The sequence below is a fragment of the Rhinolophus hipposideros genome, assembly GCF_964194185.1.
Source record: "Rhinolophus hipposideros genome assembly, chromosome: 5".
Lineage (NCBI taxonomy): Eukaryota > Metazoa > Chordata > Mammalia > Chiroptera > Rhinolophidae > Rhinolophus > Rhinolophus hipposideros.
In genome coordinates this window covers 68407515-68430250 of record NC_138051.1, presented here as the reverse complement: position 1 = coordinate 68430250, position 22736 = coordinate 68407515, and the positions used below count along the sequence as shown (strand labels likewise).

Sequence of the window (22736 nt, the reverse complement as noted above, 5' to 3'; positions counted from 1 at the left end):
GTCAACAATATAAACTAGTACTGACTTATGGAATGCAATCTGAACAATGAACCTTTAAAATACAGGGGGTGCCAAAAAATGTATATGCATGACTTGTATTCATCTTTTGTTATCGGTATAAATTGAGTCTTACAATTTTAATACAGTTTTTCCTTTCTTAAAATGTATATACATTTTTTTGGTACCCTCTGTATTTATACGATTTGACCACTAAGAGCCTGCATCTTAGGAAAAAAGACAAAAATCAGAGAAATCATTATATGCAAAGATACTCATCACGTATTATTTACACTGAAAATAAAAAAACTAAGAGCTCAATGATGGTAAAGTGGTTAAATAAATTACAGTAGGTATACCTGAATGAATAATATGTAGTCGTTACAAACTGTATTTATAATCCATGAAAAACGTCAACATTAAGTGAAAAAATAGGATTATGATCTAGAAAGCAAAACACAAAAAGAGTGGAATGAATTATAAACAAGTGGTTGTGTAGTCTTATTTTTCTTCCTTTTTTTTGGGGGGGGATTCAAATTCTGAAATGACTATAATAGAGTGGTAAAACTTTACTTTTAAAAACTGTATTACTTGAATAGTTCCATTTCCTCCACCAAATATCTAATAGAGCTTATTTAAACTCAGTTTTTAATTTCTCTGGTGTTTAATAATTTAAGCATCACTTTGTCTACTAATAAGGGATAATTTTTCTCCTCTTTCATGTGATCCATGTTCTAATACCTTATTTATAAAGTGAAAGATGTTTTGAGAAATAGCAAAATAAGATGTGGTGATGACCAGTCATATTAATAGCATTATTTCTACAGAACAGGAATAACATTAATTATGAAAATTATGAAATTAATTCAGTCTTTTACAGGAATTCATATAAGCAGTACTTGGCACAATCCTCTTTAAATAAATAACTGAAAGCAGTCATAAGCAATCTACTTTAGGAAATTATTTTTTGATATTAAAGAAATCAATGCTATGTTTTTGAAGGGGCAGAAAGGCTGTAAATCTTAATGAAGTAAATTGGGGGAAATTTTCTTCTTTAATGTACCATCAAGGCACACTTTAGTGCTGTTTTGGCTAGACCAAGACCTTGGCCTCCACAGGAATCATTTGGAAAGCTGATTCCCATGAAGTAGTGGAATATTTCCAGCTAGTTTCTCCAGTGTTCTGTCTGCTTTGCATTTTTCCTTCAATGAAAAAGGACAATTAATAAACTCTGGTTACAGTACAAAGCCCAAGTTTCAGCAGCAGCAATATTATCTTTGGATCTGGGCTGAGGGACATGAGTTATTCAAATACAGTTCAACTCTCAGAAAGTTGGCCGTTTGGAATATATCCTTATTATTTTGAAATACTTTTCTTTCTTGGGTTTTCCATCATTTTCCTCTCACCGTTTTTCTAACAGTGTCATGCAGGGCATTCATTTATTGAATGTCTACTATGCAATTATATTGCCACTTTTGATCTTTCTTAATACGCACTTAAATGTCAGTTTACCAACTAAATGTAGTATAATTTTAGAGAACTCAGTACAGTAAAAGAAAATAGAATGATGGCATACTAGGAATATGCTCCTTTCAAATGGCACAGAGGCTGGGATATTGCATGCATAAGGAAAGTTCTGGGATCCCAATATACTGCTTGGCTCTGCAGTAAACAATATTTACACAGACATTCTATAAAGGCTATGCATTAGTCTTCAACTTTGAGACAACTTACAGATAAGACATGATTACAAAACAGAAAGTAAATATTATCAACCTTGACAATATAAGGGTACAGCAGAGAGACTGGGAAATAGGAAGAGAACAGGTGAAAGAAAGGATAGGAGCACTAATAATATATAGAGTCAAGAGATACTGTCTAGGGTACATGGAAAAAAATAAGGGTTCAAATGTATTATTTAGAGGTACAGAATAATCAATGAAATTGAATACAAACTAGTGAAAATTAGAAGGGGGGAGAGGAGAATTAGTGTACTCAAGCTGACTCCTCACCTTTCATAATGAAGCATCAACCGATAATCTCTTAATAAATAAAAGTAGAAAAGTATTATTTAGATTTAGGAAGGTAACACCCAAAGTTTGAAAACAAAAACTCTGCATGTTGCTAACTTTGGGAAATGGAACTAGAAGTGGGGAAGAATGGACAGATAATTGCTTCAAGTCCTCCTGCGCAAGCGTGCACACAATATACATAGTCATGCACACGTGTGACCACGTATTTCATTTGATAAAAATAAAAGAAGAGGCCTACTTAAAAATGTATCTAACCCTGCAGAGACTCATACCCATCCTTGCCCTGTAGCCCAATAACAAAAAGTTCAGTTTCTGCTATAGAAAGCACTTACTCTAATGTCACGGCAGACAATATGAAGGAGTCACTACATGAGCAGAGCACACACATAACATAGCCCAGAGTTGTTCATCCAAGCTTGCCACTACTGACATTTTTGGCCTGGAGAATCCTTTGTTGGAAGGGCTGCCCTGTGCATTGTAGGCTGTTTGGCAGCATCCCTGGCCTTTACCTACTAGATGCCAGGAGCACGTCATCCCCCCCATCCCCAGCTGTAACAATCAGAAATATCTCTAGACGTTGCCAGATGCACCTGGAGGAGGCAAATCAAGCTCAGCTGAGAACTACCCACTAGACAAAAGGAATTATAAATTATTTTCTTATATATTTGTCTTCCCTATTAGACTAAAAGCTTTTTCTGGGAAGGAAGTGAGTCTTATTTATCTCTTTATTCCTAATAGTTAATAGTATTGAATGAATCAACTTCTATCCTGGGCTTTAGTTCTAGGATCTGTCCACCTAGATTTATTTCAAAGTCCACATATCCAAAACTGAACTCATTTTTATTTTGAACCAAAACCTCCTGCTGTTCTTGTCTCCATTGATGATACTATCAATAACCTAGTGGCCTATGCCAGAAATCTGAGAGATATCCTTAGACATCTCCTTCTCCATTACTTTCCACATTCAGTCAGACATTAGCTCCTCTCAATTCTAATTCCCTCACCTTCCTTAGCCTGTTCCTTTCGTTTATTCCTTTGATAATACCTTGTTTCAATCTCCCACTATTTGATTCTTAGACTTTTGTAACAGCCAGGCTTGACTGCTAACCTACTCAGGTACTGTTAGTGCAAATTAGAGCTAGACAGACAAATGAGAAAGGTGCTCCCTTCAGGAAAAAGAAAAAGGGTTTCCATCCTGAACATGATCCTGAGGGCAAGCATGGCCTGGAGAGCTGACTCTGCCTTTGTAAAACAAAACTTCTCTCATCTGGAGGTGGCTTAGATCTGCTGCTCAGTTGTTTCCTGGAAATTCCCTTTACTTCTCTCCTGTGTTAGATTCTGTTTCTTTGTTATTCCCTAACTATGGTAAATGGCATCGTTTATTGCTCAAGAGTGTATGGGAGATAATTTTTAAGTCCTTGAGTATATGAAAATGTCATTATTCTACCTTCTCATTTAAATATAGTTTGGCTGGGTATAGAATTTTATATGGAAATCACTTCCCCCCCCAAATTTTGAAGGTTATCTTCAGACTAGTATGAGGGACACGGAAGAGAAAAGAGTGGCTACTTGAGAGGACTACAGGAAAAGCAGTGTCTTCAGAAAAGACTTAGGGTCTTTCAGAGTAAATGAAGGAAATGTTTAGAAGAGTTGAGGATACAGAACTTTTGTTGCTGATTGACCGTGAGTTCTAGAGAGCAAAGTGGAAGGGTTTCAGGAGGTGGGGAGGAGTGGGAGATGAGGTCAGAATATGGATGACACAGCCATATGGGATGAATCTGGAAAATGAAGGATAACCTAGGATTCCTAAAGTGACTGACATAAATTTAGATAAATGGTATAATGTAATTAATTCAAATGATCTCAAGGAAAATAATGGTTATAATTAAGTAATGGGGATCGAGGACTAGGGAGCAGGGATTTGACTAGAAGCATGCAGAGTTCTAGAACTCTCATTCCCTCCTAGTGATAAGGATGTGGAGGGGAGCTTTGAGTTTATTACCAGAGCACAGAAGTTTTCCCAAAGAATTACAATCAGCCAACTGTTTCTCAGACAGCAGTGTGTACAACACCTTGCAATCCTTAAGGGTTTTGCCCCAGTGAGAACTCATTAACAAAAGTTAGTACTTACCAAGGACCTGGTATTTTACATACATTATTTTATTTCATTCTCACAACAATCCCAAGAGGAAAGTATTATTATTACCATTTTATAGGTGACAAACTAAGGCTAGCGAGATTAAGGTACCTAATATGCTACTTCAGCTCCTAAGAAAAGTCCTGACAGGCCTCAAACCCTAAATAAAATCTAAAATAGCAAAATTTCATACGCATAAGTCCTTTACTTTTATAAAGATAAAAATTTCTCTTCACCTTTTACCTCCAGACTAGTAAATGAAGTTATGTTGTAAAGACTTATGACAGCCCTTTCTCTGACCATTGAATTCTATCTGAGCATAATATTCCTTTATGATAGTACAATAAACTGAGGAACAAATTTAGCTACATGTTAGTCTCTAGTATATATGTATTTAACAAAAAAAAGCCCACCTCCACAAAGAATTTTACAATGACTGAATTCAATCAACGGAAGACAGGTGCATCAGTACGTATGAAACCATGAATAAGTTAGTTCATAGACCAAGTAAGCTACAAAAATCAAAGAAAAAGAAAGAAATTGAAACCGAACTTTCACTTTATATGCCCCAAATTTACAGAAAAGAACAATAGACAGCATCAGAATTTTAAAGTTAAACATAGATGAACTGAAGAACAAAATATTTAGCATTACTTGAAAACCTTCATAAGAATGTGACTCCCAAGTAATTGAAATTAATAACAAAACATGTTAGTTAACAAATACATAATTGCTACATAGTTGACTAACATTAATCTTTTAGTAGAATCCATAATAAAACAAACTATTAAGATGTTAGATAACTATCACAAAGAAAAATTTTTTCACCAAAAAAAGCAAAATTTCAAAACATGTCATAAAAATTCTAGTCAAATTTCAGGAGGAGTTACAAATACACTTCTTTTAATGATATTATTCCTGAATTTTAGACTTTGTTATGAACTTGTTACTTTGAAATTAATATTTGTATTGGTTCCTAATATTTTCACTCTCTGCACTTTTGCCCAAACCCTTTGAAAGAAGGGGCTTACACTTGTAGGTTGATGGCCAACGGCATTGGTACAAGTTACAGCTATGAACTATGGGTCCTAAATCGGCTTTGCATAAGAATAACCTGGAGAATTTGTTAAAAACATATTCCTGAATCCCATCTCAGATTTTTGGAATTAGAGTCCCTATGGCTTAGAAACCTCTGCTTACAAAAAAAATCCACAGGTGTGTGTGATGAATAGACATATTTTAGGAAAACAGAGCTGTGGATTTAGAACTATGTTCTGAAGAGTCTTAAAATTATCAAGAAATACCTTTGGGCATCTCTCACCTGTTTCAGCCAGAATAATCCCATTTTTATCTATTTTATGTACGCCGTCTGCTTCTTAAAAGTCTGAAAATTACAAGACCGGCTAGAACAAAGTGAACTCACCCACATAGGTACTAAACTCATGATTCTGGCATCATAATTGACCTAATCCAAAGAAAGGAAAGACTAGACAGATTAAAAAAAACCAGGATTGATAGGCATGTAATATCTGTAATGCCAAACCGAAAAACCTCATAAAAGCAGTTCTATAATTCATACACTATACTCTTATTTATTACAATTTAAAAGAACTTAATAAATTACTGAATTGCATAATAAAGTTTTCCAAATGGAAAATAACATATATACAGAGAGAGAGAGTACTACTTGCACATACAACTGTCACAAAAAACTACTTTATTCTAGACTTGCAAGTAAAAATACAAACTCAGTAAATCCAAAACTTAGGGATCTTGCCTCCAACAATCCTAATCCTGCCCCGCTTACCTCTGTCTCACAGACAGAGAGGAGGCAGGGAAGGCAATAGTAGATCTGGGAAGCTGTTCTCCTTGAGGAAAAGATCACCCTAGGAGAAATATAATTGAAGGAACATATGTTTACTGCTTCCCCATAAGCATAAGGTTGTATTCTTTGAATTCCTTTTAGATCCTTCCTCCAATATACTCTAACCCAGAAACCTAGGCTGTGTGTGGTAGAGAGAGGCAGATAAGAATGCTGTTTCCCCCTCTTGTCCTGTCCTTGCATATTCCCCAATAGGGCTGAGTCTATATACCCTGGCCTTTCGAAATTCTCCATTTCAACCACCCTATCTAATCATAACGTATGTCCACTGGAAATTCGATTTGAGACATCCAAGCTTGTATGTGGATACAATTACAAGGGGCTGCTTCATCAAATAAATCAACATGTGTTTACTCACCTGTCTGAATACACATGCTAAGCAGGAGATGAACTGAGAAAGCAGCCAGGAGAGCAACTATCAGCAGCAAGAAACTAAAATATAAAAGAGTGCATGGTCAAGCTCCCCCAAAAGTTTCTTTTTTATGGTATCTCATTACAACAACAAATTCTGTTTCACATGCAAATGTTCATAGGGACTATCTTTGAGTAGTTGGATTATGGTCATTAAAGAAAGTAAGAAGATACTCTTCCTCTATTTACCAAATTTTATTTAAATGAAAATATACTGCTTTTAAAATAAAAAAAAGAAATCAGAAAGAAACAAACTTTATTTAAAATAAAAACAAATTTCCTACTTTAGCACTCTTGTCTGCTGATTGCTGGTTCCGCCATTCAATGATCTTGAGATATTTCCCCTTTATAACTATTTTTTCCTATCCTATGTCTAAACAAAAGTTTTACTTGTGGAAACTCATTGTCCTCTCCTTTTTACTTCCCTCCATGTCTCCCCTTAAAATGATATCTTTATCTTTAATCTTTAATATTGAATTAAGGCTGAATTTCCTGTCATCTATTACACACAACACACACACACTTACCAACTCAAACCCCCCCAAAAAAATGCAGTTAACATATTTTTAATGACACAATTTGAAAAATGTGCAAACGATGTAGTAACTGGGGTTCTCTCACCAACAGGGTGAAAAGAAACCACATGCATAATCCCCTACTTATTCTCAGGATGATACTGACTGGGCAAGCTTCTACAAAGCTGTCTACAGTGGAGTGCCCCAATAGTCGAAGAAATTCTATCTTTGTCGTCCATTTAATACTTGTCAATAAGTAGCAAAACTGAGAGGTGAAAGTACACCTATCAGTAAACTGACAACAGAGACCTCACAAAGTAACAGTTTGGTGTCCCCCAATGGGAAGTGTGATGTGTGATATGATTAAATGAGCACACATTCAGTGGTATACATCTGCATGTAAGACCCTGGAGTATAAAACATGATTTTTCAAAGGGAACCAAAAAATAAGTTCTATGATTACGTACACCTAAAGTGTCACATATAATTTTGAAGTTTTAAAATTATGAAAGTTTGTGAATACATCCCATAATAAAAGCAAGCTCGGTTACTTAGAAGTTAGTTTGCTTATCAAGAAATTCAAAATAAAAGCAGAGAAAAACAAATGAGGCTCTGTATGTATTTTAAATTGCCTAGTAAAGTAGGTCTGCTTCCACTAACAAAACAAAACAAACTTGTTCATTCATTCTATTAACCATCTATTAACAAACAAAACAAACTTGTTCATTCATTCTATTAACCATAATGCTAGATGCTAAAGATAAGGTCCAGTTCTAAAGAATTTCAGAGTTTAGTGGGGAAACTAACTTGCAAACAAATCATTATATTACATTATAATAATAGAATGAATATACAAAGTACTATGGGAACCCAGAAAAGCCAGGAATGTCTTTTATTTTAGGCAAACTGGCATATCTGCAGTGTCTTGAAAGATCAGAAAGGAAACAAGACTACAGTGGGAAGAGAGGAGGAAATAGAAATGAAAAGATTCCTTACACTCACAAAATTGCTATTTATAAGTAATCTGCATGGCTAACAAATTTTGACACTTTGGCTATCTTGACACAACAAACCACTTCTTAAGGTTATAAACGAGTGTGGATCCAGTTTCCATTTTTTAAAATTAGCCACACTTTTGGATAAAAAATGCAAATTATATAGCATCCTTCCAAGCTACAGACTACCAACAATATAAGAGTACCAGGAAAATGTTAAAACCCAAGAAATAATTTAAGTAGAAATTATACAACATCAGCTTCTGGATCCTATCTCTTTGCTCCTCATTGTACAATCAAATGAAAAAAAAAGAAGTAACGGTAAAATAAGAAAAAACTCACCTAAATCCAAGGATACCAGTATGAGCCATAACAAAAGCTAAGCCAAGGATGCCACTTCCCATGATGGCATTCATCAAGTTAAACACTGAGAAACCAAATGAAACACCTGGGGATCCCTGTCTGTGAAGTTCCTGTGAGCACACAAATTTAATAGTGTTAAATGTTTGGATGTTGAAGTTCAAGTTTCATCAAGGAATGACTGACAGGTTATGTAGAAAGTCTGCAAACCACAGACATTGTGTTACACACTTAGTTGTTCAACCAGCACTGGTTTCCTTCCCTTCCCTTCTCACCTCCCACTAGTGCAACTCCAGGAATCTAGTTTCCTAGGAAAGTCGTCTCCATCAATATAGAAGCCAGGTAGGCTTCAGGAAGAGCCATGATTAATCTTGTGACTGCAAAAGATGAAGATAGGATAGGAATGGGGTGGGCACGGAGAGGAGGCAGATGGTCTCAGCTCATGTGACTACTGAAGAATTCCTGAATCATCCTGAGGCTGCTGTAGGCAACTGTTGCCCCTGGATTACTAGTACTGCAACACTAATCTCTATATACTTAGTGAGTTAAGTCTGCCCAGCTGCAAAGATGGTCAGGAATACCTTGCAATAACAATATGATAAGTAGAAGCAATTCACGCTGCTCTGGGGGGGGATACCCCTGAAAACATCCTCCCCCAAATCAGCATTTAGGAACACAGTCCTAGAAATTGTTACAGTCCAGGGACTTTAAAAAGCCGAGAGCTCGTTGCACAGGCTTTAGGGTCAGGGAAGCCCTACGTACTTATTACCAAGCCACCTCCACTCCTTCACCGTTAAGGATGTCTGTATTAAGATGTGTACAGTCCCCAATGACTAAGTCGAGAAAAGAAAAATCTTGTGACTCTTGCAAAAACGTCACAAGACTGGTGGAGAAAACAGGAAGCTGACAAAGATACTAACAAGGAGCCGTGAGCAGCCTCAGGGCTGCTCCGCCAGTCGGGTCCCCGGCTGCACCTGTTCCACCTGAGCCTGCACCTTTACGTCAGCTTTTCTTCCTAGGGCCCGTTAGGCAGCGATCACATTCATGAACTCCGCCAGATCGCAGCTGAATTTCGGATGGGGTCTGAGGGCCCTAGGCCTCAAGCTTCTCCCCTCTGCCCGTGCCATCCCCCTTCTTTTCCGGGTCTTAGTTGACAGGCACTTCAGGGAAACCGGGTGGCTGTCAGCTCAGAGAAGCACGCGGAGCAACTTACGTTGCTTAGCAACGGGCTCAACTCTTCCGCCTCCGCCTCGACCGGCTGCTGGGTAGAGACGTACCAGCCTGGCTCGACGTTGATGATCCCCCAGGGGGCCTCCATGCTGCCTGCTGGCCGACGACCAGGTCCATCTGAGAGCGGTTAACCCGGCCCGCCCGTCGGTAGTCGCGCCAGAGGCGGGGCTGTGAGCCTGGCCCCCGCGGGTTTCCGTAGCTCACCAGGGCCGGAAGCAAGGGGGGAATGGCCGTGATCGAAGGACGCTCGCCCCTCGGCGGCGAGCAGTGATGATGTAATCCAGGGCCAGCCCATCCGCCTGCGACTCATTGCCGAGCCGCGCCAGAGCATGAGGTGAGGGGTCTGGCCACGAAGCCAGCTGCAGAGCGGCGTCACGAATTGGATGGTAACCTGGGTGAGATGGCGGCCGCGGTGCCCTTGATGGTTCGAAGGGGCTCAGGGTCCCGTGGCGGTACCCGTTCGTCCCGGGCCGCTCCCCGCCGTCGCGAGGTCACCCACCGGCCCGGGTGCTTAGCCTAGGTCCGAGGGCCGGTAGTGAGGAATCTGTTTAACCTTTTCAAACGTTTTCTGCCACATTTTGCATGTGAGAAGCCGAGACTCGCATTAAGGAATGTGCCCACGGTCACACAGCTGGTTAACGCTAGGCTCAATTCGACCCTGTGAAGTTTGGTACTCGCTCTGCAGGTTTCTTGGGCGGGGCCCTTTCCTCTTACAATTACTTCTTTGGTATTCTAGAAGGAAAAGTGAATAACTGATACTCCTCACGGCATGTGTATATAACACTTAGCCAAGTCCTCGACCTCAGAATACTCACACCTCTAGTGACAGCCAGAACTTGTAGCAATAAAGTGTTCACTGAAGTCAGACCTGGGTTTTACTCCTGGCTCAGCCATTGACCAGCAAGGAGACTGACTGAGTTAATCTACTTCTCTGAGCTTTAGTTTCTTCATTTACAAAATGAAGATGCTATACCACACACCTCCCAAGATTGATAACGTGTGTAAAGCATTCAAACACAGCATCTGACACAATAAGCGCCCATGAGATCATCCTAGTAAATACTGGCATCGGTAACGCTATAAATATAATGACCATTTCATTGAGAGATGATCCTTTAACTCAAATCTCAGCCTTCTAACCCCAAATGTATTCTGTAGCAAATTGTGGGTGGAGAGGTTCATTAAGTAAAAGGAGGCTGATAGATCACTAAGCCCTCATCCTGGCAGCAGGAGGTTGAAGGTGCAAATTTATTATTTACCACTAATAAAAGTCATTCTGTTTGGAAAAGATAGTATGCTTCTCACACATACTAAAAGTTTTAATTACCAGCATTTAGTGGTTGTGTAAAACAATTTAGATTTTTATTCTCAAAACTTATTGTAAACATGTAAGTTGGTTTGTAGCTTCATGGTATTTTTTTCAAAGTAAGTACTTTTTTTTTTTTTTAGGATCTTATGGAGGCCATCTGGGTTCTTAAGAAGACTTCTCCAAGTGGAAAGCTATAGAATAACTGAATCAGAATCGTTGATTCCACTAGCTTGGACATCAGTGATACAGAAACCTGGCAGAGCACCTGGTATTTTCTTGTTGGATCAAAGAAAAAGATTCTCAACCATGCCTGAAATAGAACTAAGTGAGAGACACTATGAATTGTTTTCACCACCCTCTGATGTTAGAGGAATGACAAAACTTGATAGAACAGCTTTTAAAAAGACAGTCACCATTCCAGTGCTTAAAGTGAGGAAAGAAATTGTCAATAAATTGATGCGATCCCTTAAAAGGGTAGCACTGCGGCGCCCAGGCATAAAACGTGTGATTGAAAATCCAGAAGATGAAGAAAGTAGACTGATTATGTTGGATCCCTATATAATGTTTACTGACGATTCCTTTGAGAAAGCAGAACTCAGTATTTTAAAGCAGCTTAATGTCAGTCCACAGATATCTAAATATAATTTGGAACTAACTTATGAAAACTTTAAGTCAGAAGAAATATTGAGAGCTGTCCTTCCTGAAGGTCAAGATGTGACTTCAGGGTTTAGCAGAGTTGGACATATTGCCCACCTGAACCTTCGAGATCATCAGCTACCTTTCAAGCATTTAATTGGTAGGTTCTGGAAAGCAATTAGCAAGTTCTAATTTTAGTTTCTAAAATTATTTTTTAAATGCCAAATTACAGGAGCAGGACATTTTTTTCATTTTAATTTTAAGCTAGATCTTGAGCTATATACTTTCTTTTGAGGGACATTTTGGAATACTCTTTCCAGAGTCATAGCAAGTTTTAAACATCAGTTCCAGCTTTTGTGTACACAGTACATAAGCATAGGTAAAACTTGAACCACTTGCCTTGGCAGAATTCTTTGGCAGCTCATCATTTTGGTACACTGGACTTAGTAGGCCTCAAGGACTATGTTGAATGCTAGATTTCATAAATTTGAGTGTTTTATGGTCAAAAGTACAAGACACTGTACTCATATTAATACTTTAATTGATTCAATTATTTGAGTGTCTTCTACATTTCAGGCACCATACTTTGTTTTTTTAGTGTCCCTAGCCTTATAGGACCAATGCTTGTGTATGTCATACCTCTGTAGCCCCAAGTTTGAGTTTGGATGCTTTATTCTTTGGGATAAGAAAGAAGTAGAAAACTAATCAAAATTGCACTTGTCATTATATGAATATTTTATGTCCATGCATTCTCCAGATTAATCATTTCAGTGTAGAGTCAGAACTTCTGGGAATTAGTTTCAGCTTGAAATGTAGTGCTCAGTATTTTGCATGGGTAGAATTTCAGAAATAATTCTCTTATGCATTTCCTTTGTTTTTATTGATGAAGGGCTGATAATGCATAGTAGTAACATAATACTTAAACAGATCCTTGTCATTATGAAGGTGCAAATATCAAGGCTAAGCTTTCCTAAGAGTCATTGCCTATCATCCTAACTCAAACATTCCTTTTGTTGTTCCTACTTTATAAACTCTTTCATAAAGGTGCACTCATAGATTAAAAGTGAAACATTTTCACACTGGTAATATTAAAACTTTTACTATAGACCTTCAGAATAGGTTCTTTTTAAAATTTAATTCCTCATTTCAAACGAACTTCTGTACCTTAAAAATTGAGTTCTGATATCTGAAGCAGAACAGGATAAGAACAATGATTTACTAGAGTTCATTGATATATTCAAATCAGATATCTAATTATCAGAAATTGGACAATTTCTGGTTGTGTTTCAGCATATTTGTATGATTACTTTTTACTAACTTACAAATCAAGTTATCTTTCCTTATGCAATGAGATAGTACATAGATTATTACAAATTTTTTAATTGCTGATAAAAAGTACACTTTGATTAAAGGGCATTAATATACCATTTCTTGTATATTTTATTATCATTGTAGCTTTTTCTGGTATGGCAAATATTTGACAAAAAGACTAGAGTAAATGAACATTTTATTTATATAAGACTAAAGAAGCTGTTTGAAAACATTATTTTGCTGATATATATTTCCAAAGTGGAGGCGTATGTTTCAAGTACACAGTAAAGTAAACATTTGGTTTGAGGCCAATGATGACAGGCTGGTGTTTTCTGACACCATTTGTTGCCAAGGTTCCTACATTTCTTCTTTTTATTCTTTACCAATTCCCTATGGTCTACCTTTTTGCTTACTGTACTATTGGTACATTTGACATTTAGTAAAACACATGGAAAAATAGTAAGTAGACCCAAACTCCTCAAAATTGTTTCTTTAAAAATGTACCCATACGTTTTTTTTGTGTTTGGCTTTCAGACATTAATTTTAGTAATCTGTTGAATTTTTTAGAATTGCATGCCATTTTATACACATTAGATGCAGTTTTTATCAATAAATTATAAGAAAACACAGTTCATTTCCATTTCATACTTGCAGTTTTAGTTTTTATTATGCAGTCAGCAGGCAATATTTGTTATGAATTCTCTTCTTTTAGGTCAAGTTATGATTGACAAAAATCCAGGAATCACCTCAGCAGTAAATAAAATCAATAATATCGATAATACGTACCGAAATTTCCAAATGGAAGTGTTATCTGGAGAGGAGAACATGATAACCAAGGTATGAAGTATTTTATTGTTTCCTAGTGTGGTGTGTACAAGATTAATGTTTAGAATCATAACAGATGACAAAGATTAAAGTATTTTTAATACTCAGTATTGAGTACGTGAGAAAGTGAGCATTTACATATATTATAGATAGGAGTGCAAATTTGATACATTAAGGAAGAATGTATGGTAATATATGGCAACTTTGAATAGGTATATCCTTTGACCTCGCATTCCATTTATAGGAAGTTATCCCAAGGATATAATTAAACAAAATTATAATGATGTATGCACTAGATTCTTCATTATTATTTTTATAATAATAAAATGAACAAACAAAGGACTGGAACAACCTAAAAGTTCATCAGTACAGAATTGATTAAATTCTGGTATAACAATCCAATGGAATATTCCATCATTAAAGGTTATTTAGCTCTATACTTATAAAAATAAATTGCCCATTGATATGTTAAGTGACAAAAAAGCAAGTTGTAGAATAGTATACATAACATTGTTCCATTCTAACTAAATATCTATGTAAATATACACATACATCAGAATGTTAACAGTGGGCATAATTTTTATTTGGTGTTTTGGTGACCTTTGTTATCTTCTTTATACTTTTCTACTGAGTACATATTTCTTTTAAAAGAAAAATATATTTCAAATAAAAAACAATTTAAAATATGTAGGAATAGTTTCCTGGTATAAAACACTTTTTCATCCGCCACCCCAGAATCCTCTAGAGTGCTGGATATTAATAAACTTTTTTTAAACCAAAAGTCTTATTATATGTTAACATTATGTGTAATTTTGTAACTGAGCTAGAAAATAGGCTAATAAACTCTATAACTTGACAAAAATTTTAATAATGAAGGCCACTCTTAAAATGTTAGATATATCTTTTAAACAGGACTTTATAAAACTTGGGACAGAGTTTATGCAAAATAATTATATTTTAAGATTCTAGGTTGCATAAATTTAAGTGAATATTATTTTAAATATAATATTATATCTCCATAATTTAATAGTATCAGAGTACCATTTACTACATACTTACTGTTAGGCCCTGAGCTAAATGCTTGAAATGTAACATCTAAGATGCCTCACAAGATAATGGTGATTGTTATTAATATTCTGTTTATGCTACAAAGTAACAAGGGATGACTGAGCAGGGTGTTTGGAGCCAGGCTTCTGCCTCCAGAGTCCATGCTTGGTCTTTCCCTGTATGCCAAACCTCCACTGCCTACTGCTTGGGTATAATGTAAGAGGTCGGTTATGGCAAGTAAGATTTGAATGTCAGTCCTTTGCTAATAACAGTGTTTACCTCAGTTGACATTAAGGCATACCCTGTTTAAACATTATGGGTATTTACTTGGTACTATCCCTTAGGGTAACAGGTAACATCATTCTTCTCATTTAGATCTCAGAAGATCTAAAAGTTCTGAGAAAACTATAATTTTATAAATGCCTTGTCATTGATTTAGTCAACTAAAGTTTGTTCTTAGGACATATTTTATACCTAATATTTATACTATAAAATAAATGTAAAAAGTATAATTTCTGTGCTCCAAAAGGAGTTACATTTAACTTTAGGAGCTCATGAAACATTAAGTACTATGTTTGTATATTACAAGTAAAAGGATTCCTGAAAATGAATCTGGCTGAAATTAATACTGCTAAGGGAGATAGCAAAGACAGCATGAGTAAAACCAGAATGATACTTAGAATCTAATTTTTAAATTAGATCTGTGCTTCACATTAAGGACCTTAAGAGGGGTAGTAGAAAGGAGATTTCAGGAAAAGCATTCACAAGACATATTTAAACTTTCCAGGTTATATACCCAGAAAGACTTTTAGTTGGCAGAATCATGAGGAAACAGTTCCATCTCTGGAACCTTAATAATATGGCCAGAGCATATAATGTGGTTGAGAAGAAAAAAAATATGTGTAAGTTTGGAATTAAAATCCATGAAAGTAGAATACAGAAGGTATATCTCTATCAGACTTATAGAACTTTTTGGCCTTTCATTCTTTATCCATTAAAATTGGGAAAGAAGAAATAGGAGAATGATTTGTTCCATTTATATTTATTTAAATTGACTCTAATTTATGGACATGAAACTTTCAAAGTCCAAGTAACTATCTAAAAACAGCAAAATACCTGAAAATTAAATGATACGTGACACATCTATCATGCCTCCTTCTTACAAACTGAAAACTAAGTAAGGAGGGAAGCTTGTTTGCTGTGTGGAAATGCTGTGTGTAACTTAGCTACCCACAATCAAGGTACATATAGTGTGGTATTTCAAATTACAGGTTCTTTCCCTCTCCATCAGATCACATTAAAGAGTATAATGAAGCAAATCAAGTGGTCTATCTGAAAAATCCTCGTGTGATCTGGGAATCACTATTACCTTTTAGGATGAGATGGAGAGTCATTTGGCTTTGAAGAGATGACTTCTCATGAAAAAGTCCAGTGCAGAATAATAACTGGCCTCAGTATAACATAAACACCAGAATTCTAATGAAAATGTCTTTAAATGCACTTTTATTTGCTCTTAATAGTGGTCAGTTGAAATATGTGTTATGTGCATGAGTGCACCTCTCCAATGTCAGTGGCTGGAATTTAAGACTAAGCAAGTTAATCAAAAGCATAATACCTTTTTCAGGTTCGAGAAAACAGCTATACCTATGAATTTGATTTTTCAAAAGTCTATTGGAATCCTCGTCTCTCTACAGAACACAGTCGTATCACAGAACTTTTCAAACCTGGGGATGTCCTATTTGATGTTTTTGCTGGGGTTGGACCTTTTGCCATTCCAGTAGCAAAGAAAAACTGTACTGTATTTGCCAATGATCTCAATCCTGAATCCCATAAATGGCTGTTGCACAACTGTAAATTAAATAAAGTGGACCAAAAGGTAAAAGTCTTTAACTTGGATGGGAAAGACTTCCTCCAAGGACCAGTCAGAGAAGAGTTAATGCAGCAGCTGGGACGACTGTCAAAAGAAAGAACACACTCTGTGCACATTGTTATGAATTTGCCAGCAAAGGCTATCGAGTTTCTCAGTGCTTTCAAATCGCTTTTAGATGGGCAGTCATGCGGCCGTGAGCTCCTTCCCATAGTACACTGTTACAGCTTTTCCAAAGATGCTAATCCTGCTAAGGATGTTCAGCAGCGAGCTGAAGCTGTGTTAGGCACTTCCTTGGACGCGTGCAGTTCAGTTCACCTAGTAAGAAACGTGGCCCCTAACAAGGAAATGTTATGCATCACCTTTCGGATTCCTGCTGCTATCCTCTACAAGAACCAGATCCTAAATCTAGGTGAGCAACTTCTGGGAACTGTAATACCTTTCATGTAGCTTTCTTAGGCTATATATATTTTTTATATTATTTTAAATTTGGAATAGGTTAAACTAATACTAGTTAGATATTTCAGTTTAAGATCCCTTGCCATTTAATTGTAACTAATTTCTCCCAATTTCACTAATTTTAGTATGACTGTTCAGTCAAGTAGAAGGCTATTTTATTAAAATAATAACTCCACAAGAATGTTACTATTTCATGTGTAAGTTGAATAGATTAAAAATCTTTAAAATGCCTATATTATTTGCCTTTTAAAGTATTTTCAAATGTTAAATATCTTACCTAATACAGATTTTCTGCATTTGTTACAGAGAAGCATGAAGAGCCACCTCTTAAACGCCAGAGGACAGATAAATCCTTTTCAAAAGAAAAAACACAAATTGCTTAAATCATGTAACTGAAAATGGTTTCTCCATCTCCCCACTAGATCATTATGTAGTGAAATGTAATTTGTATGATTTCTTAAAATCTGAGCACTGTTACGTTAGTACTGAACTGTTATATTTAACCTTTGCTGTCTTATAAATTGAGGATTGTCAAATTAAAATTTAAATGAAATAAGTCTACTAAACATTTTATTATCTAAGTTATAATATATAATTTTATAATCTAAATTATATCTAATTTTTAAATTAAATACACTTAAATATGTCTGTCTTGGGAAAATAGTTTTGAAGGTAGGATAATTGCGTGCTAACTAGGAAAGCACTGATATCATTTTGCTGTTATCCTTAGTTGAAGAATGTAGCTAAGTTTTGTTATAAGCACTCCTGTATTATCATTATAAAAGTAATAAAAATGAGATTATTTAGATCAGGGATAGGCAAACCATGCCCGTCAAGCCAAATCTGTCCCACCACCTGTTTTTGTATGGCAAGTGACTTGAGAATGGTCTTATATTTTTAAATGGTTGATAATCAAAAGAATAACATTTTGTGATGTGAAAATTATATGCAATTTGACTTTCAGTGTCCATAAAGCTTTTGTGTCCATGCTCATTTGTTTACATACTGTGTATGGCTGCTTTCATGGTCTGACAGGAGAGCTGAGTAGTTGTTAACACAGACAGGATGTGGTTCTTATTTCATACTGCTGTGCATCCTACTACAAATCACAGTAACACTGTAATGTTATAATTCAATAGTATTTTGAATGCTATCTATGTCCCTACGCTGTAACATTTTATTTTGTTACTACCAGTGCACAGTCATCATTTCCAAACAAGAAAAGTGGACTTCTAGTGTGTTTCTAAGGCACAGTGGAGTATGAATTATTTTGATATAGAATTAAATGACAAAGCATCTGTAGCTGAGTTTAAATACAATATACACTGACATTACCAAAAGAAGCACTCATCACAGTATTTTCAACTCAAGAGGCAAGCAACTGTCAGAAAAATTAGAAATTTAAACTGGATATATCATAGCAGAATTTCTTTACAAAATAAAAAATGAAAACAAGGCTGCAACCAAAGAAGTCTCCACATGACTTGTAAGTCAAGCAAGAAAAGCCATTTACTGTTAAAAAGCCATTTACTTTTTTGAATTGTGTTTGAATGCAGCAGCCAAAGAAATGTGTCCAGAGAAAGTAAACGTTTTAAGACTTGGCAAGAACAATTGTTTAGAGTTGAGAACATTGGAAGCAATATCAATAGTCAATTAAAAAAGTAAACGAGTCCAAGGGGTTCTTTGACGACATTTGATGAGTTAATAGGTGTTACTAATATTGCTCAGTTCTTAATTTATTTGAGGCATTATCACTGAGTTTGGAGTTATTAAAGAGTTAGCCCCTGAATATTCTGCATGGAACCACTACTGGTGAATATTTTCAAAGAAGTTGAGAAAACACTAATTCTGTACGACCTGAAGTAGAATCTGCTAAGATGTTATAACTGATGGTGGTAAAAATGTGTGAGGTAAAAAAAGACCTAATTGGAGAAATTTACAAAGTTTGTGGAAATGTAAGATGTTTGAACCGTATGATTATCACTATCTTCACCAGCAAGTACCGTGTTTCCCTGAAAATAAGACTGGGTCTTATTAATTTTTGCTCCAAAAGATGCTTTAGGGCTCATATTCAGGGGATGTCATCCTGAAAAATGCTAGGGCTTACTTTCCAGTTAGGTCTTATTTTCGGGGAAACATGGTACCTTGCAGAAACTTTTTTGAATCTACCATGTGTTACTGAACCAGTAGTGTCGGTGGTAAACTTCATTTGTTTTCATGGACTTGAACCATCTTGAAGTCCTTGAATTTTGTCAGAAATTGAAACTGAATTTCCTGATGTGTTCAACCTAAGTTTCATTTGCTTAGCAACTGTAAAGTTTGATGGCAATTTTTGAATTTAAGGTAAAGGCTGAAATTTTTTCTTAAGAATCATTCTTAAACACTATGCTAGGACACTGACTAACTTTGGAAATGAGCTTTTACTACAGACTTGATAATATTTCTTAAAAGATTTCAGCCTATAATTACAAGGCAAACAACTTTGATGTGAAACATACGGCAATAGTCATTTCAACAATGGATATCTGAATCAAAATATTCTGTGTTACACATAGCTCATGTTATCAAAAATGAAAACAAGAAACAGGATTTCCATTCTCACACAAATTAGCAATGGATATACTTTCTGAATTCAGCATTTTGGGGACCTTGGTGCAAATGCAAAGGAAATTTCCTTATTTCAAAATCCATTTAACTATAATTGAACTTTCACCTAATCTTCAATTGGAAGTGAATAATGTGCTATGTAATGACATGCTAAACCGCAGAGGTCAAGGGAAGAATCCAATAGTTTACAAATGCCTTCCAAGTGATGAGTATGCTCAGTTAAAATCATATGGTCCGGGATTGATACCAGTATTTGGCAGTATGTATCTGTGTGAAAAGACATTTTTAAAGATGAAATGTGTAACATCTCATTGCAGATAACCGCTCACAGGTGGTCATTGACAATTGATTTTAATGATAGGAAACACTAAGAACCCTACTTAACAGAAATGTTATTTCCCAAAAAAATACATTACAGAAATGTACTTAAAATTATATTTTGAATTTTGTTAATTAAAAAAATTGTGCTAATTTATCTCATGTTATGTAAGTACTTACTTTTTCCTCCCTTCTTCTGCCTCCCCCCTCCCTGACTCCAGTTCAAGCCTTGTTTTCTCAGTCTAGTTGTGTAGGATACAGCTCCCTGGCCCATGCTGGTATTATGAGCCTTGCACTTCCCCCGGCCCCACCTCCCCAGGCAGTCGGTGGCTGGTTGCTGGTCAGCCGCTCACAGCAGCTCTCGCAGGCTGCCGGCCACTCACACTGGCAGCTGGACATTCACACTGGCCATCAGCCGCTCCTGGCAGCACACAGTAGCCCACGGCAGCTCATGCCCACCTCTGGCTGCTCACAGCAGCCCAGCTTCAGGGAGAGCCACTGTTCACAATCTTAGCAGTAGAGGGCGCAGCTCACTGGCCCATGTGGGAATTGAACCTGCGACCTCGGCGTGCGACCTCCACGTTAGGAGCTTGGTGCTCCAACCACCTGAGTCACTGGGCGGGCCCAGTAACTACTTTTTAATGTCCTCAATTTTGCCTCTCAGTCCACAAAGCCTAAAATATTTACTGTCTAGCCTTACAGAAAAAGTTTGAGGACCCCTGATCTAAACTGTTAATTACAAACTCAAATGCTTTCAGAAGCCAGACAGGTAATTTAAATATATGAAAGCAATAAATGGTAAGAAGTGTAAGGAAATACTGACTTGGACTTCATTCCTTATCTAAAGGCACTTAAAAATTCTTTTGAAACTTAACCCAACCTATCCTCTGCAAGACCTTCGGGGCTAATTCAGCCAGGTATTGCTAGTTTGGGACTTCTCGTTTTTTTACCCTCTCTCTCCTCCAATTGAGAAGTATGTAGGTCTGAGATCAGCAAACTTTGTGTAAAGGGCCAGATAGTATTTTAGGCTTTACCAGCCATAAGGTTTCTGTAACTTCTCAACTCTGCCATAGTAGTCCAAAAGTTGCCATAGATAATACATAGGCAATGTTCCCCCAAAAACCCTATTTATGGACACATTATTTGACTTTCATAAGCTTTCACATGCTAAAAGTTATATTAAGCTTTTGTATTTTTTCAACTATACACACACACACACACACACACACACACACACACACACACACCAGTCTTAACTCAGGGAGCATACAAGACAGCAGCTGGATTTGGCCAAGGGTTGACAGTTTGCCTTCTCCTGATCTAGGTGAAGAGAATTAATTTGCAAGTAGGAATAAAATTTTTTCTAGTTCCACACATTGATGTGCTACGTTATGAATAGTAAGTGTGGATACAAATGATGTTCTTATCCGTACATATAAAATGGTAAGGTTCCTGCCTCCATTCAGTCACAATTTAATTAGACAAAATATGCAGTATATAGTTGTAAAGAAAATACAATCGTTAAATGCTTCTATTTACATTTTAACTCCTCCCCCTTTTTCCTTCAGAGTGGATAAGTGAATGTGTGACTATTTCATTATTTAAATCTAGGCCCACCCTAAACTTTCTGATGTGATACTTGGTAACTAAACTCCATGAATCCACTAGAAAATGACAGCTGGAATGCTCATTATATTCAAGTTTTTAATTAACTTAGTTTTAGTTAACTTTTTGACAAATTTTTTGCCATCTTAATTTGAAATGATTATCTGACCACCTGCTAATGGCCTAAAGATAACTTCTAAGAGAAGCTTAGATCAAATATTTATTGAATGAAATTAAGGAAAACTAATAATAGCTAATGATGCAAATGTATTCAATACCATTAATATCTGCTTAAAAGGGAGTGTAGTAGTTAACAGTCAATTATGTTCTAACGTAACAAATTTCTTAAAACTTCTCTCAAGGATATAAATAAGGTTATTATTCATATCATTTACATCCCATAAAAAACGAGATACTTGATCTATAAAATTTCTTGAAGTCTTAAGGAGTTTTCTACTTAGACTTGCTTTTACACAGCGGTTGGTTTGTAAGTTTGAGTCTGACAGTCATCTCTAGAGCATGGACTCAAGTTTGACCACTTGACTTTCAATCCAAACTCTGCTACTTTTAGGTTGTATTGAACTTTGGCAAGTTAACCAGGTGTGATTAAAAAAATGCAGTGAATATTTAAATTTTAAAAAATGTATTACAGTAAAAGACACATTGCCACTAATACCCTCAAAATACTCCCTCTCTCTTCAAACACACTTACCCATTGTTCTTGCCACTTTCTGAAGCAGTTCTGGAAGTCCTCTTTTATGAGTGACTTTAGTTGCACTGTCATGGCTGCCTCGATGTCCTGAATCGATTCAAAACATTTTCCTTTGTGGTCATTTTGACTTTGGGAAAGAGCCAGAAGTCACTTGGTGCCAGATCCGGTGAATAAGGTGGATGAGGACACACCATAATGTTTTTATTTGACAGAAATTGCTGTACCAGAAGTGATATGTGACACGGAGGGTTGTCATGATGGAGGATGAAGTAAAGACATTCACAAAAGAGAACTTCCAGAACTGCTTTAAAAAGTGGCAAGAACGACGGAAAAAGTGTGTTCAAAGCAAAGGGAGTATTCTGAGGGGTATTAATGGCAATGTGTCTTTTACTGTATTAAATTTTTTTTAATTTAAACATTCACCAGATTGTTTGATCACACCTCGTACTTACCCCTTCTATGCTTCAGCTTCTCCATCTG

The 22736-nt window shown here is 36.3% G+C and overlaps 2 protein-coding genes across 8 annotated transcripts in view; one reads left to right on the top strand and one right to left on the bottom strand.

Moving 5' to 3' along the window:
* The window catches only part of SLC38A6 (solute carrier family 38 member 6), a 47505-nt gene extending 37757 nt beyond the window's left edge, over nucleotides 1-9748 (bottom strand). For 2 of the 4 annotated variants that reach the window (XM_081049602.1, XM_081049603.1), the window contains exons 1-3: nucleotides 9544-9748; nucleotides 8313-8443; nucleotides 6408-6481 (exon numbers count right to left, since the gene is read on the bottom strand). In XM_081049602.1, coding sequence (XP_080905728.1) covers nucleotides 6408-6481; nucleotides 8313-8443; nucleotides 9544-9648 — 310 coding nt within the window. In that variant the 5' untranslated portion in view covers nucleotides 9649-9748. The other 2 variants (XM_081049605.1, XM_081049604.1) reach the window with 2 other exon arrangements.
* Nucleotides 9749-9767: 19 nt separating this feature from the next.
* TRMT5 (tRNA methyltransferase 5) lies at nucleotides 9768-17576 on the top strand. 4 transcript variants are annotated; one of them, XM_081049598.1, is made up of 5 exons: nucleotides 9768-9894; nucleotides 11010-11665; nucleotides 13529-13653; nucleotides 16313-16967; nucleotides 17321-17574. In XM_081049598.1, exons 1-5 carry the CDS (start codon nucleotides 9890-9892, stop codon nucleotides 17395-17397), a joined length of 1518 nt encoding a protein of 505 aa, XP_080905724.1. In that variant the 5' UTR covers nucleotides 9768-9889; the 3' UTR covers nucleotides 17398-17574. The 4 variants fall into 4 exon arrangements, with proteins under 4 accessions (XP_080905724.1, XP_080905727.1, XP_080905726.1 ...); XM_081049601.1 differs by having other exon boundaries at nucleotides 9772-9894; nucleotides 11010-11194; XM_081049600.1 differs by having other exon boundaries at nucleotides 9864-9946; nucleotides 17321-17576.
* Nucleotides 17577-22736: the final 5160 nt, after the last annotated feature.